Source organism: Papaver somniferum, chromosome 2 (assembly GCF_003573695.1).
Source record: "Papaver somniferum cultivar HN1 chromosome 2, ASM357369v1, whole genome shotgun sequence".
Taxonomy (NCBI): domain Eukaryota; kingdom Viridiplantae; phylum Streptophyta; class Magnoliopsida; order Ranunculales; family Papaveraceae; genus Papaver; species Papaver somniferum.
Window position 1 is genome coordinate 212,035,116 of NC_039359.1, and position 16,325 is coordinate 212,051,440.

Sequence of the window (16,325 nt, forward strand, 5' to 3'; positions counted from 1 at the left end):
AATCTAAGATTATTATCTTAGACTGAAAATTTAAGGTACCTCTCTCGGATGGGAATTTTCGTTTGTTCTCACCCCAAATCTCCTTGACTCAAGTTCCATGGTCGGTATAGCTTTCCTTTGAGTCATGCTTTTTAGGTTCTCCGACTATGACGTGCGACAGGTCTTACTTTTTTTCCTCTTGCATGTATGCGAACTAGGTTGCACGCCACATTCGAATTCCTAGCCAATCTGATTAAAATCACTTTTGGTGCCTTTTATTAAGGTCTTATTTTAAGGTCTTATATTTGCCTTTTTCTTAAAAAAACAATTTCATAAATATGGGCGAACTTTTCAAATTTGTTTATTCAATCAAATACTATATCCCTTTTCAAGGATGAGGATTCATATGCGTAACTTCGCACATGTGTTAACTTGTGCGATAAAATTTGCAAACTCCCTATGGATAATATTTCTTCAAATATTGTCTATTCCAAGGATGATCTAATCTGCGACCCATATCTCTCCCTTCTGGATCCATTAACTAATAAGCTTCATTCCCAACTATCTTTTTTATTATATAGGGTCCATCCCATTTCTTTTCCAATTTTCCATCTCCCCCTCTCTGGTAAATTGGGATTTCTCGCAACACCAATTCTCCTGGCTGGAATTCTTATCCTAACACGTTTATTGTATTATCGAGCTAGTCTTTGTTGATAATTTCCCATATGTTGCAAAGCGACTTCTCTTGCTTCCTCTAAGTCATCAAGTTTTGTTAGAATTAGATCTGTACTTAGATTCTTCTCCAAAGCTTCTTTCTTTGTTGTTGAAATGATAACTTTTGTTGGTAATACTTCCTCTACCCCATATGTTAAACAGAAATGTGACATTCCTGTTGCTTCTCTCTTTGTTGTCCTGTAAGCCCATACTACATTATGCACTTGTTCACATCATCCTTTGTTGTTCCCTTCTAACTTCTTCTTCAAGTTTTCTGCGATTTTTTTATTTATTCCTTCTACTTGTCCATTACTTTGTGGATATAAAGGAGTAAATTTGCCGCTTTGAATTTTGAATGCATTAAGTAACATTTTTGTATTCTCACCCTCGAACTGCTTTCCATTATCAGATACCAACTGTGCAGGAATACCAAATATGCATATAATATTTTCAAAGATGAATGTGAATATATCCTTATCATGAATATGCTGAACTGCTCTCACTTCTACCCATTTTGTAAAATAGTCTGTTGCGAAAATCAAATATCTCTTTTATCCCGTTCTTGGTATAAATGGTCCAATAATGTCAATCCCCATATTCCAAATGGCCACGCATTTGTTGATGAATTTAGCATCGCTCCTGGTGCATGTATCTTTTTTCCATGACGTTGACATTGTTCACATCTTCTTGAGACTTGTTTCGCATCCTCATGCATGTATGGCCAATAATAGCCTTGTACCTTTGTGCTGTATGCGAGTGACCTTCCTCCGCTATGATTACCAGCATCTCCGTAATGTAATGCCTTTAAAATTTCTATCCCTTATTTTCGCGTAAGACATCTGAGCGAAGGTCCAAGGAATGATCTTCTATAAATAATGCCATCCCTCAATTCATAATTCGTCACACGATTTTTTAATTTGTGTGCCTCCAACCTTTTTATTGGTAATTCTCCCTTATCCATGTATAAATGGATTTCGGTTATCCAATCTTTATCTTCGCTCACACTTTCTTCTTCCATATTTTCTATTGTCATCACATCTGTTTGTGTTGCTTCTCCTTTCTCTATAGATGGTAAAAAGAGTGTTTGTATTTTTATGTCCCTTGCAACTGGATCTATTAACATAGAGGGTATGAAGGCCAATACATCTGCGAGTCTATTGTCCTTTCTGCCTATGTGTCTCCAACTTATTTTTGGAATTCGCGTTGCTAAATACATAATCAACAGTTTGTATTTTTGCAAAGATGGTTCATTTGTACTATATGTACCTTCTACTTGGCGAATTACCAGCTGTGAATCACTAGTTATTCGTGCATCTTGTATTTCAATTGCTAGCCTTAACGCATGTACAACTGCCTCATACTCAGTCTCATTATTTGTGGATGCAAATTCCAATCTGACTGAGTAAGCCATTCGCGCTCCTGTTGGTGAAATAAATACAATACCAATACCATTCCCTTCTCCATTGGATGACCCATCTACTAATAGTTCCCATCTATTTGAATTCCTATCAGTTAATAAATCTTTAAGATTCCCATGGTCTTCATCCACATCCATCATTTCTTCTACATATTCATCTTCTTCTAATGGAAACTCTGCGAGGAACTCTGCGATAACTTGAGACTTTGGTGAAAATAAAATCTCATAACCAATTTCATAATTTCCTAACTGTGCATTCCACCTTTCAACTCTCCCTGATCTTTTAGAATTCTTCATTGTTGGTTCAATTGGTACCTTCGTTAATACCTTGATCTTATGAGCTTGAAAGTAAATGCGAAGCTTGGATGATGCATACACCAATTCGAGAATTAGCTTTTCAATCTTTGAGTAATTTTTCTCTGTTGAATTGTATGTTTTACTTATGTAATATATTGGTTTTTCTATCCCCCCAGCCGAGCGTAACAATACTGCACTTAAGGCATGCGATGTTGATGCTAAATAGAGTAGCAACTCTTCTCCCGGCTTGGTCTTTTACATAATGGATAAATTCACTAAATAATTTTTTATGCTCTGTAATGCTTTATAACATTCTTCCGTCCATTCAAATTTGGTCCCCTTCTTTAATATGTTAAAAAAGTGTTTACACTTGTCCGAAGATCGTGAGATAAATCTTCCCAACGAAGCTATCAATCCATTTAGCTTTTGAACATCTTTCACTGTTGCAGGAGGTGGCATATCTCTAACTGCTTGTACTTTTTCTAAATCAACCTCTATTCCCTTCTTGGACACTATGTAACCCAAGAATTTCCCTGACGATACACCAAACACACATTTTTCTGGATTCACCTTGATATTGAATTTTCGCATCTGCTCAAAGATTTCTCGCAAATCATCAACATGATCCTTCGCCTATTTACTCTTAATTAACATGTCATCAACATAGACCTCTAATGTTTTATGTATCCACTTTTCAAATACCTTTTCCACCATTCTTTGATATGTCGCACCCCCATTCTTCAATCCAAATGGCATTTTTGTATAACAGTATAACCCTCTTGGTGCGAAGAAAGCAGTATGTTCTTGATCTTCTTCATCCAAAGGAATTTGATTATGACCTTTATATCCATCCAACATTGATACCCTATCATTTCCTAATGTTGATTCTACCATTTGAGGGATATCTGGTTAAGGAAAACTATCTTTCGGACACACTTTATTTAAATCAGTGAAATCTATGCAGATCTGTATCCCCTTATTCTTTTTTGGTACTACTACCATATTTGCTATCCATTCTGGATATTTCTCTTCCCTTATAATCCCTGCATCCAGCATCTTTTGTAACTCCGCTTCTATTTGTTGATGATAATCAATCGCAATATTCCTTATTCTTTGCTTAAATGGTTTTACATTCTTTTTAATGTTCAATTTATGATATGCAACAGAAGGATCTATTCCTGGCATTTCCTCCATACTCCGTGCGAAGATATCAACATAATCTCGCAAGATATTTACCGTTTTTTCTTCTTCTTCTTTATCCATTTTAGTTCCTATTTTTAACATTTTCGGTTCTTCTTCTAATCCAACATTTATTTCTTTCGTTGGTTCCACTGCGGTAAAATTTTCTTTCGGTTCTCCCATTGGTGTTGGTTCTTTGATTTTCTTAATCAGTTCACCTTCCTTCGTTGGTGCTTCACTTGGTATTCCTTTTCCCTCTTTCGCTCTGATCATGTATATCCGAAATTCATCCTCTTTTTTTAATTCTTTTTCTTTTCTCCAGCGATCCTTTCGCTTCTTTGCTTTCCCTTCATAATTTCTTACATCTATTTGATTGCAAATCTTCGCACTAGTTACATCTCCTTTAATTTCACCTATACCACTTGGGATTGGAAACCTGATGCACTGATGTAATGACGATGCCCTTTATCGCATACACCATGGTCTTCCCAACAACATGTTGTATGGTGATTCTATATCAATCACACATAGTGTTATCTTTGTTACTACTTCTCCCAGTAATATTCGCATCTCAATTTCTCCTTTTGGTTTTGTGATTTCTTTATTGAATCCATGAACATTTAAGTTGGATGTGTCATCTCTGCATCCTCATATCCCTTTGCTTTGAATGTGCGATAAAATAAGACATCCACTGCACTTCTTGTATTTATTAGTGTTCTAGCTACCGCCCATATTTCTGAGTTCTTCTTCATTATAATGTTTTCTCCTCGTTCAGCTGTGACTGTAATTACCAACGGATCTGTTCTCTTTAAATTTCCTTCCGGAATTTCTTATGCTGCAAATGTAATCTTCACTTTTTCCCATTCTTTTAATGAAGATTCTCTTTCCATTGTTTCCACACCTTCTTTCCTTCATAATTTCGCTTGTGAATTCTACCTGTTATTCTTTCTTGAAAATCTGCATCAAAGATTGATGCTTTAGTTATTACATTGTATATCTCTACCTCTTCCTTGTATTGTTATGATTCTTGTTTTCTCCATAGATTCTTTATTATTCTTCTATATTCCCAAAAGTTTCAGATCTATCTTTTGAAGATTTTGTAACTTGTTAACATGATTTATCACCCAAAGCTGTTTCTAGCGCCAAAAATGTAGTTGCAGGAAAACTTACAACTACACTCCAATGTATCTAGATTATTACTCAAGTAATCATAATGAATTTTTTATTAACTTTCAAGGATTATAATTGGATACAATGGATAACAATGACTTTACTTCCTCTCCAAACAAACTTTCTCTCTCCTAATTTCTTGTCTAACACACACTAAAAGATCTTTTTCTTTCGTGATGACTTCCTTCCTTTATATAGTGATTCCTCATAGTGGATGATAGCTAAGAGATCCACTATTTTCGGAATCATTGTGCGATACATTCGCTCATTAATAATCACTCATTCTCCCACAAACTATATCTCGCATAGAACATCACACTTTACTCGTGACTTGGCTGACATCATCCAATACGTCACTTCAACTTTGCCATGCGCGATAGTCCTCGCTTACATCAGATGATCCTTATTTCGCATACCTATTGATATGTGCGATATTCCACTCCCACACCTTCTAAGTTCAGTTTCCCAATTCTGGTCTACTTCTATTACTCGTTTTCACCGTTTAGCTGTCTATAAATATCAACTCCTATACTCGGTTCTTATTCTCTGTCTCTAAACTATATTCTCTCTTCCTCTCGCTAGAAGTTGACAACAATGGGTGGGTTTCGTCATGGTGATTTGGTAGAAGTAAGCAGTACAGAAGAAGGATTCCTGGGTTCGTATTTCGAAGCTAGAATAATAAAGCAAACAGAAAAAGATGAGTTCTTAGTTGAATATACCAAATTATACGAAGAATATGATGAAAAGTTCTTGCTAAGAGAAGTTGTGCCTCGCAGTGAAATTAGGCACATGCCTCCTAATTTTAAAGCATCGTATTTCAATATCAGTGATCCAGTTGATGTTTTCTTCAAGGACGGGTGGTGGTATGGGATAATTACAGGTAGAGTTCCTATTGGAAGCAAGCTGACTGGTGAAGATCGTTCTATATATTTTGTATATTTTCCTTTGTCAGGTGAAGAAATCGAATACCGTAAGTGGGAGTTGAGGGCTCATCTAGAACGGATTAATGGCAATTGGATTTCTTCTCGAGTTCGCAGAAATAGTTACGGATGTAGATCAGGAGGATTTGTCAAGAAAAGTTCTTGTAATGGTGCTTTAGTTCGAAGTTCTTGTTAGTTATAGGAAATCTTTTTTAGCTCAACTTTTTTACTGTACTACAATGTTTATTTGTAATTCATGTTGAATAAAGTTTGTTCAAGAATTTTTTATCAACCAGTGCAAATTAAATTTAATTATCGATCATATTATCGTAATTTGTTCAAGAAAAGTTTAGTTCTAAAACATGCTACAAACCATGATACAAGAAAAGTAAATTAAATATAAAACCCAAGATAATCAAAACTAAATCGTTGAAGACCAAAAGCCAGCTTTTCTTAAAGATTTTTAACTCTCTTTAACGATAATCTTTTAAGAGTTGTTAGAAAAATCAAAGTTGAGATTGTATTTTAGATACAGTGGTTCTTCACGGACCGCTTCAAAAAACTAAGCAGAAACCGCTACTCACATCAACAGGGGGGCCAACTTGTGTTTGCAGCAGGACAAATAGCCTACGTTAGCTATAAGATCCATCCTTGGCCGAGTTGTCTTAGGAGAAAGACACCCATTAGAAGTCGTGGTTGGTTGAGTTTATGCTGTATATCCTTAACCGTCCAGGATTTGCAATTCCTTTTATATTATGAGAGTCTCTTTTCAAATCTTTTTATTGACTTGGTTTATTGTTACCGACTTGCCAGATATTCTCGGTACCAAAACGTCTTGATCTTCTCTTCAGTATCCTTGTATGTCATTTGGATTGGCTTGACTTGTATTCCAACAAATTTCTCATCCATGGGTGGAAAGGCATCATCAACAGCTGCAGCAGAGAAGAGGGGGGGGGGGGGGGGTCAAGTGTAGCAGCTCCATGTGTTGTGAAATTTTATAATATACAGATGGCCAAGAAAGCTGCAGTCTTTATAATATTTGTAAACCAAACCATGAAACTCCTAGAAAATTCATACCCGAATTAATTGGTACAGCCTTCTATCATAAACATTCTCACCAAGATTGGTTAATCATTCTCTGCGACAACGAGGAATACGATTACACTCCATCAGGTTGGAAACATGGTGATTGTTTTCTTTGGAACCCTGCGACGAATGAGAAAGTTCAGTTACCTACATTATTAGAGTTTTGTAAAGTTGATCACCACCGTGGACGTATTCTTGATTGTGTTCTTCTGTCCTCACCTCCTCGGTCGACCCTTACCAGTAATCCTGATAATATTAACTCACTAGTTTTATTTTTTTATTATACCCGCGTGGAGAATGGTTACTATGAGTACACTTTTTTATTTTGCCGCCCTGGAGAAACAGAATGGAGAATACACAAGTTGGATCCACATATTGCAGACTTCATATCACAGCGCGGGCCTCCAAGTGTAATTTGTTTTAAAGGTAGGTTATATGTAATGTGCATGGATTTAATGTACCATGATGATCACCCAGATTATCACCTAGAAATCGAACAAATTACCAAGGATACCGATTTAACCATCTCTGTTAAGTTATTCCATGTGAAAAAAGAGTTCTTGTTTCCATCAGTAGGAGGAAAATCAAAATTTCGTGACTCACATTATGTGGAATCTCATGATGAACTTTTCAGGGTAGGCTTAATTTAAAATGGACATGGTGAACGCATATCAACAGAAGTGGTTAGGTTGAATTTCTCACTAATGGAATGGGAGAAGGTGAATAGTTTCAGGGATCATGTTTTATTTGTTGGCAGCACCACTACAGGTTGTTGCTCAGCAGCTGAATTGGGCTTCACAAGTGGTTGTTTGTATTACTTCCTCTACGAATGTCGAAGTGTGTGCAAATTCCAAATTGAAAGTACTGGTAATACAGTTACTTTACCGTGTCTAAATCCAGTGGAACAATTTGCATGCGGTTCCTGGGTTATAATGCATTCTAATGAGCAGGGAAGAATACTACCTCAAAATATACTAGGCAAAGATGAAGAAAATAGCTTCTTAACGTCACTAGAAATCGAGACGAGTAATACTATGGGTGTGACGGATGAGAATCAAGGTGGAAATAGTAATGTAGGAGAAGTGGAAGTTGGAAATTATTGGAATAATATCAATGAAGACATTGTAGGAGTGATAGCAAATCATCTTCATGGATCAGATTATAAGCATTTTCGTTCAGTGTGTAAAGAAAATAGAGTGATAATGCCTAAAGTAGCCCCAACATCATATTTATCTCCATGGTTGGTGTTCTCTAGAGAACACAATTACACAATATATAATGTCATAAACCCGATGTATAATGATGACACCTACTCCATCAACTTCTCCGATCTAGCAGACTATATAGTCCGTTATCAGAAGGGTGGTTGGCTACTAATGACGAAGAAGGAAAACATATTTTTCTACAATCCCTTCACACTAGAGACGGTGAAACTTCCAGATATGGATAGGAGTTATTGTTATTCAGTCATCTCTATTTCTTCTTTGCCGACTTCTTTAGACTGCATAGTATTTGCTATGGATGAAAGGAGCGATCCATGGTCTCATGGAGTCTATATCGATTTCATTAGAAGGGGAGAAGCCCATTGGAGTTCTCATATCTTTTATAATACTAAAATCGAACCATTCCTCAACACCGCAGTGTTTCACCATGGGGCATTCTTTTGCGTAGGCCGTAATGCAACTTTGGGAGAGTGTGTTGGAAAGTTCTTGAGAAACCCCGTGAACAATTTGATGAGGCTTTTCATCCCGGTTTTTTAGTAGATTGTGTTGGAGATCTTTTATTAGTGCTCTCAGTGAATGTAGGATGTGAAGGGACGTTGATTAGGATTTTTAAACTGAACTTCCCTGAGATGAAATGGGTAAAACTTGAAAGTTTGGGAGAGCATATGTTATTCATTAGCAACACTTCATGTCTATCGACAGTGGCTCCAAATAGTTACATGAAGAAAAAAATCTATTTTCCTAGATTACATCTGAACGACGGAGGGATCATGTTTTATTCACTAGAAACAGGTAGTTATCACTCTGTTGGGAACCAGCATGCTGCTAAAGATTTAAATGACACAGAAGGATGGTTTACAAATTGCACTTGGATTGAACCTAACAGGTCGAAGTCCACTACTGAAGAACTCGACTAGCTCAAGATACCTTGTTTAGAAAACTATTCAAGTGCAGTTAAGGTGCCCAAGTCCACAGCATACTCTGAGCTAAACCATCCAAGTGCACTGTTAAAGAGATGCAAATTAGCTCATAATATGCTGTGGATTATTTATTTTTTAGTACTTTTTTACCTTTTTCCGTGTTGCTTATAACTGAATTTACTTTTCTATGAAATGTAAATACACCGTTTAGCTAGCACATATGTGAAGGATATATAGCATTAATGATTATGATATCCCAAACAGTATTATCTATGCTAACCTGTACTCCATCCACACTGAGCCGATAACCTTTTACACACACTTGTATTTCAATCTAGCGCATACATCAACTGTCGGCCCCTAAACTACCATTGGGTATGTGAAGGTAAAAGCCGTGAATGCTATATGTTATACCCCAATTTCAATAGCCGGAGACTTGATGCACTGATGACTGACCTCGAATATAAGAGTCATGCAACCACCTGGTTAACAAATTTAATATCTCATCATCTATTTACTATCACCAAGTGAGAGACAAACTCAACTATAATTCATCTATTTGTTATCGCCGTCATATCCTTAACCATATGGAAGAAGAGATCAATTCTCCCCGTTCTTGTCACCTTGACGATTGGGATAGGGTCGATTCATCTCTAGTTGTATTCGAACTCACCGCTGATTCCCTTGAACGACTGGTGGGTCCTGATGGAGCTCAAAAGAGAGAATTGTATCGCTAAACAGGAGTGAGAATTGTATGTATCGTTGAGGATAGGGTTGCCATAGCTGTGAAAAAGGTTGCTATCATTTCTAGTGAGGTTGAGTTAGAGATTTCTGATGGTATTATAAAGGCAATCAAAGATTTTGGTGCTCTGGTGGTTTTTATGGTGGTACACGTCGGGACTGTTGCCAATTACTGAGACGTCTCTAAAGTCTTTGATGTTGTATCAGTAGGACAGCAGCTTCGTCTCAAGTGCATTGATCAGGACGATCCTACTTTTCCAATACTATCAATCAGGGCAATGGAACCATAAATATTACATATATGAAATGTAAACTCGTCGACCGCCGGGTAATATGATGTTGGCCTTAGCATATTTCTTTGGATGGTCGTGGCTTTGTCATGTCTATGTTTCCCAAAATGGTTAACCACCCTTGGAGACTAATTAAGCTGACGTCGTTCTTGCGGGTGCGCTCCAAGCAATAGATACATACCCTTTGTTTCATTCACTTCTGTAAATTTGATGACCAAGAAACCTCAGAAATTGCGCCAAATAAAAACTCATTTAAGGCCTATATTTGGAAACCCATTTCTGAATCAACTTCCAAAATCCATCTCTGAATCCAACTACTAACAAACCCTAACTTTTTTCATTATATAGTGATGCATACTGTTCTCTCTTTTTGTCTTTCTCAGTAAGGGTTTTGTCTGTGATCAATTTTCAAGTTTTAGTTCAGTTTTGATTAAGAGTCGTTGAAGATGAAGAGACCCAGAGAAGAAGATTGTTTTGCTTACATAAAAGCTTTCAGAAAACACCAAAATACAATGAATTCCTTGTAGTTATGAAAGAATACAAGTCGTCGCCAACTTACGACACCACCAATTTGGATTTTGTTGCAGCAACGATCAAACAGGTATTCCATGGTCATTCAAACCTAATTCCACAACATGATGTTCTTTCCTGAACATGTATTACCGAAATCTGCAAAAAGGGTTGAAGCAGAAGACTCCAAGAAGAAGGCGTTGTTACACCAAGGAGATTATCATGAAGACTACAAATCCTTTGAGAAAATCAGGAAGGAGAAGTTTAGAATCCTGATGAGTGCAAGAAATATTTGAAGTGTCTATCTTTACAGTATACAAAGACTTTCAAGAGATGAATTGCGAGAAATTGTTAGAGATTTGATGCAAAATGGTGGTACCGCCTTTCCGAGTATAGCGAATAATGATAAAGTGCAGCAAGACCCCCAGAAGGATGAAAGGGAGATAGGTTTTGAGGCTTCAGCATTAAAAAGGAGGAAATTTGAGAAGGAACCCATGATTGATCGTCTCATGAATTGCGAAAAAGATAACCCAAGTTATCAGCTTTCAACAGAGAGAAGTTTAGCTAACGGATGGACGGAACTTGGAGTTGCAGTATTGAATGATTCGTGGGTATCATAGATAGTACTCCGGCAGGTGATACATACCATTTCCAGAAAAATGTTTATAAAAATAACCTGTTTAGATTCGAAGATGACGGATGCCAACGCGACAGGCAAATTGAGTTGGTAAAAGGTACCATTGAGCGTGTCGAGAAATTCTTACAGAAGATTGTGGAAAATATAATCAACCCGGAAAGCATATGTCTCGAGGATCACTTCAAAGTGCTACAATTAGGGTGCATCAAACGATTGTATGGTGAATCTCGGTGTGATGTGGTGGATGCATTACAGAAAGATGCAAAAGCTGTATTGCCTGGTATATTAACTCAATTGCAGAAAAAACTAAAGAAGGTGACAAGTCGTCTGTCAGTAACTTACAAAAAGAAAATGAAAGCAATTTATTCGAAAAACTTCAGAAAATCTCTGGATTATGGCAACTCCTCCAGAGGCGAGCAGCAGGAAACAACGAGTTCGAGTTCTAAAGACGAGGGTGCATCTACTTCTGTTTGTCCAAATCTTTTAGCTGAGCTAACGTAGGCTTGTTAATCTGTTCTAACCCCTGTTTATATTGAGATAATGAAGCAGAACTTTTCTGGTGAAATTCAGATTTTATTAGCTGATTTCCTTAAGATTAATAGCTAACAAATTCAGTCTTTTTAAGTTTCTGATCAGCATAGCACCTTTCTGGCTCGGCAGTTTACACTAACTTGTTTGTACGGACCGGCATAAGTACCCTATCTGACGTATAAGCAGTACTAGAATATTAATAATACTCCTGATAGAACATAGATTCCACACTACTAAAGTACTCACAATACTATTCATTTAACAAGAGTGCACTGCAAACCGGATTCAACATCTTCAAAAAGGATACTATTTCTACTTTTACCGGAAAATCTATGTTTTCTTCCACATGTTTTGTAGGTAGGACAAAATTGCGATCGAGTACAACACAAAGTTTAACTTAATCTACTGCAATCACTCCTAATCCGAAGTACATTTGTCAGTGAAAACTTCAAAAATGCAGAAGCAGAGACTTGAGAAAAGCAGTTTAAACACGCAATTTTACTGGATAACAACTCAAAAGCCAGCTTAAAGCTAACAAAAAAGCGAGAAGCCAGCAAAAACCAAACATTACATGAAAAAGCAAAAAAAAAATAAAGCAAAGCATTGCGAACAGTCAAGAGAGAAGTTTACTTTCATGTAACAGTGGTATCAGTCAGCAACTTACAAGCATTCAGCACAGGTTTTGAATCAGATATAACAATGAAGCGACTGCAACTCAAAAAGACAGCCCATTCAATTGCAATCACTGCAGCCATCACCTTTGCAATGCCACCAGTGATAGTCCCTAAAACCTGACAAAGATGATCCTTGCAATGACACCAAAACCAGCACTACCAGAGTTACCAAGAGCAGCACCATCACAACAAAACAGCACCTAACCCCTCATAGGAGCAATCCAGTGACATTCCTTAATAGTAGAATTGCGACCACAGAACTGACAATATAACAAATAACAAAAAAAAAAAGTGAATGCATTTTAACAAATAGAACGATGTAGTGCTTAAGACGGGATACAGAAGTAACAGAATACAATCTTCATACCTGTCATTACATGCTAGATACCAAAAAGTTATAAGTTCTAAAAGAAGAACAAAAAAACAGGAAATATTAAACCCCCCATTATGTTATAAAGACTAAACACACCTTCTTATGCTTCTTTTACTTAAATTTCAGTTGATTCCTCTGATTACCCTCTCCCCACGTAAGTACCAGAATTGAGTGAAATTAAGCTTTCTAATTACTTCTCCACTGGTCTTGCGTCCTCTGAACTAGCCCAATTTCTTTGGCCTAAACTAGCAAACTTTCTTTTAATAGCAGTTTCATGTTTTCGATCATATAGTATCAGCTTACGAGAATCCATTAAGAGAATCCGACCATTCTTAAAACTCCACATAATCTTCAAAAAACAGCGTTTAGTTACTATCTCATTGGTGATAACATAAAGTTTTGTCCAAGACTCTCGAACTCCATAATCTTGCATAACCCATGTTTCAACACCAACCTCATCATACATAACAAGTAAACAAAGGCAGCCTTCCAGAACTCCAGCAGTAGTACAGGCCCGACAATATTTATTCACCTTAACTTCTCTCGGTAGTTGCATTTCTTCGAATTTCTCAGTACTGATATCCAAAGAAACTATGATCCCCTGGTTTTCTCTACCAACCAATGAAGATTTCCGTTAACAAGCACCCCCCCACCAATCTCAGAAGTAAGATCAGAACACCAACCGCCAATCTCATAAGTAAGACAAGAATAAGGAACCCCTGGAATGTTGTTCCATGTATTTAAACCTAATGTATAGACACTTCCACCTTCTGGTGCAAGAAGGAACACCTTATAATCATCAATTTGGCTATCATAACCAAAAGCACGTATTCTAATATAATTGCGATGAAGTCCATTTGGTAATTGCGGAGCAGCTATCTTCTTGAATTCTTTGGTTGCTGGATTCCAAATACAGAAAACTTCCTTCCTCTTACCCAACCATGGATTTTGATAAAAATCAAGGCAAACAAGGCCATTACAAGACCCAACAAAGCTAATTGCATAGTTAAACCTTAAATTTTTGAAAGGGTAATCTTCGAATTTAATAACTTCATCATCTTGGATTTCACTTAGTGATGACGAAGCTATTGAATCATAACCTATAGAGAAGATTACCTCTGTATCAAGCAACAAGAGACTACCACCACTACATCTAGATTTAGCAGTAAAATCCAAGTGTTTCTTGACAAAATTAGGATTAGAAATTAGGGAAAGCCAAGATTTACAAACAGACTTACATTTTAGTATGGATTTCACTGGCAATCGTATAAGGATTTCAACGTGAATCTCTTCTGGAATCCTTCTGCTGCTGCTGCTGCTAAACATTTGCTTCTTCATCTCTTCGTTGAAGAATAACGTTAGGGTTTCGGTTCTGCTGATTTTTGGAAACGAAATGAGCAAAAATGGAAACGAAACGAAATCCACTTCTGGTGTGGAGTCTGCGGCTTTAATCCCATGACTAGACCTAACCAAGCCACTGGTGGTCATTAGCAAGGGCGGCACCACAACCACGCCAACTAGCAAGGGCAAAAGTTAACGAGCAGGGTCATGCGACCCAGCAACGGCAAATGTTAATCAATGTCTAGACCACCACGGTGGACTATTGATTCCTGCCCTTCTTACCACGTTTGTTGTTGCTGTTGGTTTCGGCATACTCCGTGCACTAACAATTTTAATCATTTTTTTTACACGATGCCACACACCCAATTTACGACTTTCAATTTTCTGGGATTATTCCTACACGCATGGTTAAAAAACAATGTTCGACATACCAGGTAGCATATCAAATCAGTTGAGCCATTATGGGGAAACAACTGTGCGATAGAATTCCAAACGAGCGATTTTAGCAAAAACGCCAATGATGAAGACTATATCGATGGAAATACTCATTACATCGCTGGTATCATCTTCATACCTCACAAGCATATGACGACACGGAAGTCTCAATGAAGACATATCGAATACACACGTCACCCGGTTTGCCGTAGTTTATCTCCCATATCATTTGTTTCATCATATGTTTTATTGCCTAATGAGGCACATTGAACTCTATTCCACAGAGCAACTTACCATATTTAAGATATTGAGTCATCATTCCATTGAGATTTTCTCACAATGCTCCTTGATCCTATCGATATCACTCTTGAAGTTGCTCCATATTTCCACGATAACCGTAACCACGTCTCCAATACTATCTCTATCAGTTAGAACAGTATTCAAGGAGTTCTTAATCCAGCTAATGGCATTTCTTTTCCTCCTAAAGAGAGTTACTCTATGGAAATAGGGTGAATTATTGTCACCTTCCATGAGTCAAACCTCCCTAGATTTATCTTTCCAATATAACTCTTCTAAGTTATAAAGGTACTCAAGTCTAGTTTTGAGTCTAGAAGTATTAGTGCTATCAGTAGGGTTGGAGAGTTGGAGCTCAGCTAAATCTTTCATAATGATAGATATATTAGTTTGAATATTACCAAAGGAGGAATTATTCCAATCTTTTAGACCTTTCTTAGTACTTAACAGTTTAGCTTTAAGCTTGTAAGCAGGGGAACCTACCACATTGACAGACCAAGAGTTAACAATAATGTCTCTGCAAGTAGGATACTCAATCCACATATCCATAAAATGAAAAGGTTTGGGCATACAAATATCTCATAATTAAAACCTATATGCATTGGACAATGATCATAGGAGTCTCTGGGGAGATTGTTAACACAAAGTTTAAGACAAAGATCTTCAGCAGTTTGGTATATAAGACATCTATCTAATCTTTAAAGAATTAAATCAGGACCTTGTTGCATATTGGACCAAGTAAACCTAGGTCCAGAAAAACCACGATCATGCAAGTTAAACACATAGCAGAAGTTTCTAAGGTTTTCAAAATCAGGATCATCAACTTCTAGGCCACCATTTTTATCTTCGGTCCCTAAGAGAGCATTAAAGTCTCCTATAAAGAAAACAGGTTCATCTAAGGGAGCATTAGATTGCTGGAATTGTTGTTCCCAGAAGGCTTGTCTCAAACTACTATTAGGTTCACCATACATAAAATAAATATGACAAGTCTTAGAGTGAATGATGTCAGTAGATGTAACATAGATACCCCTCATACTGGATGAAACAATGTTGAAATGAATTTCCTTATTCCAAGCAAGGGCAAGGCCACCACTTCTACCAACACTAGAGATATTAAAGGTACAAGGGAATCCCATGTTTTTTAACTTTCTTGCAGCCATATCTTTGTTCATATTTTTTTCAGAGAGAAAAATGATGTCAGGGTTGACATTCCTACATAGTAGACTAAGTTCCTCATTAGAAGATTTTTTTCCAAATCCTCTAATGTTCCAAGCAATCAGATTGATGTTATTGACAGGGAATTGGTTTAGTATTATTAGCAGTATCAATTAAAGGGTTTGGGTAAGGTTGATTTACCTGAGTGGTAGAGTCAGACCCACCACCAAGAGAAGCACTGATATCATCACCACTTTGAGAAGCATTTTGAGAAGAATCGAGACTAGAAGTAGCAACATTGAGATGAGAATTATTGCGGACACCATTGTTGTTTGGGGAGTTTTCAGCAGGCACATTGTCGCTCCCATAAGAATTAATCACAGGTAGAAAGATCGATAGCAGGTAAATCCCCCAATTTGGTAATTGGAGGACACAATTG

General features: G+C 37.1%; 2 protein-coding genes and 1 long non-coding RNA gene across 3 annotated transcripts; 1 reads left to right on the forward strand and 2 right to left on the reverse strand.

Annotated features, from left to right (window-relative positions):
- The first annotated feature begins 5,350 nt into the window (after window positions 1-5,350).
- Window positions 5,351-5,872, forward strand: LOC113352762 (DUF724 domain-containing protein 3-like). The gene has a single exon (XM_026596540.1). It carries the CDS (start codon window positions 5,351-5,353, stop codon window positions 5,870-5,872), a length of 522 nt encoding a protein of 173 aa, XP_026452325.1.
- Window positions 5,873-12,092: 6,220 nt separating this feature from the next.
- On the reverse strand, window positions 12,093-14,060 carry LOC113354503. The gene is made up of 2 exons (XR_003361919.1): window positions 13,900-14,060; window positions 12,093-12,548 (listed from the first exon to the last, which is right to left on the reverse strand). It is a non-coding gene; the product is annotated as an uncharacterized LOC113354503 (long non-coding RNA).
- Window positions 14,061-14,971: 911 nt separating this feature from the next.
- On the reverse strand, window positions 14,972-15,891 carry LOC113352763. Its single transcript, XM_026596541.1, has 2 exons — window positions 15,450-15,891; window positions 14,972-15,210 (listed from the first exon to the last, which is right to left on the reverse strand). Exons 1-2 carry the CDS (start codon window positions 15,889-15,891, stop codon window positions 14,972-14,974), a joined length of 681 nt encoding a protein of 226 aa, XP_026452326.1.
- Between the last annotated feature and the right edge of the window lie 434 nt (window positions 15,892-16,325).

Excerpts from the sequence above, each read along its gene's own strand:
- LOC113352762 (XM_026596540.1), top strand. The coding sequence starts at position 5,351 with ATGGGTGGGTTTCGTCATGGTGATTTGGTAGAAGTAAGCAGTACAGAA.
- LOC113352763 (XM_026596541.1), bottom strand. The coding sequence starts at position 15,891 with ATGGCTGCAAGAAAGTTAAAAAACATGGGATTCCCTTGTACCTTTAAT. Across the intron at positions 15,211-15,449 it reads TTGGTCCAATATGCAACAAG|GTTCCCCTGCTTACAAGCTT; the intron begins GTCCTGATTTAA and ends TCAATGTGGTAG.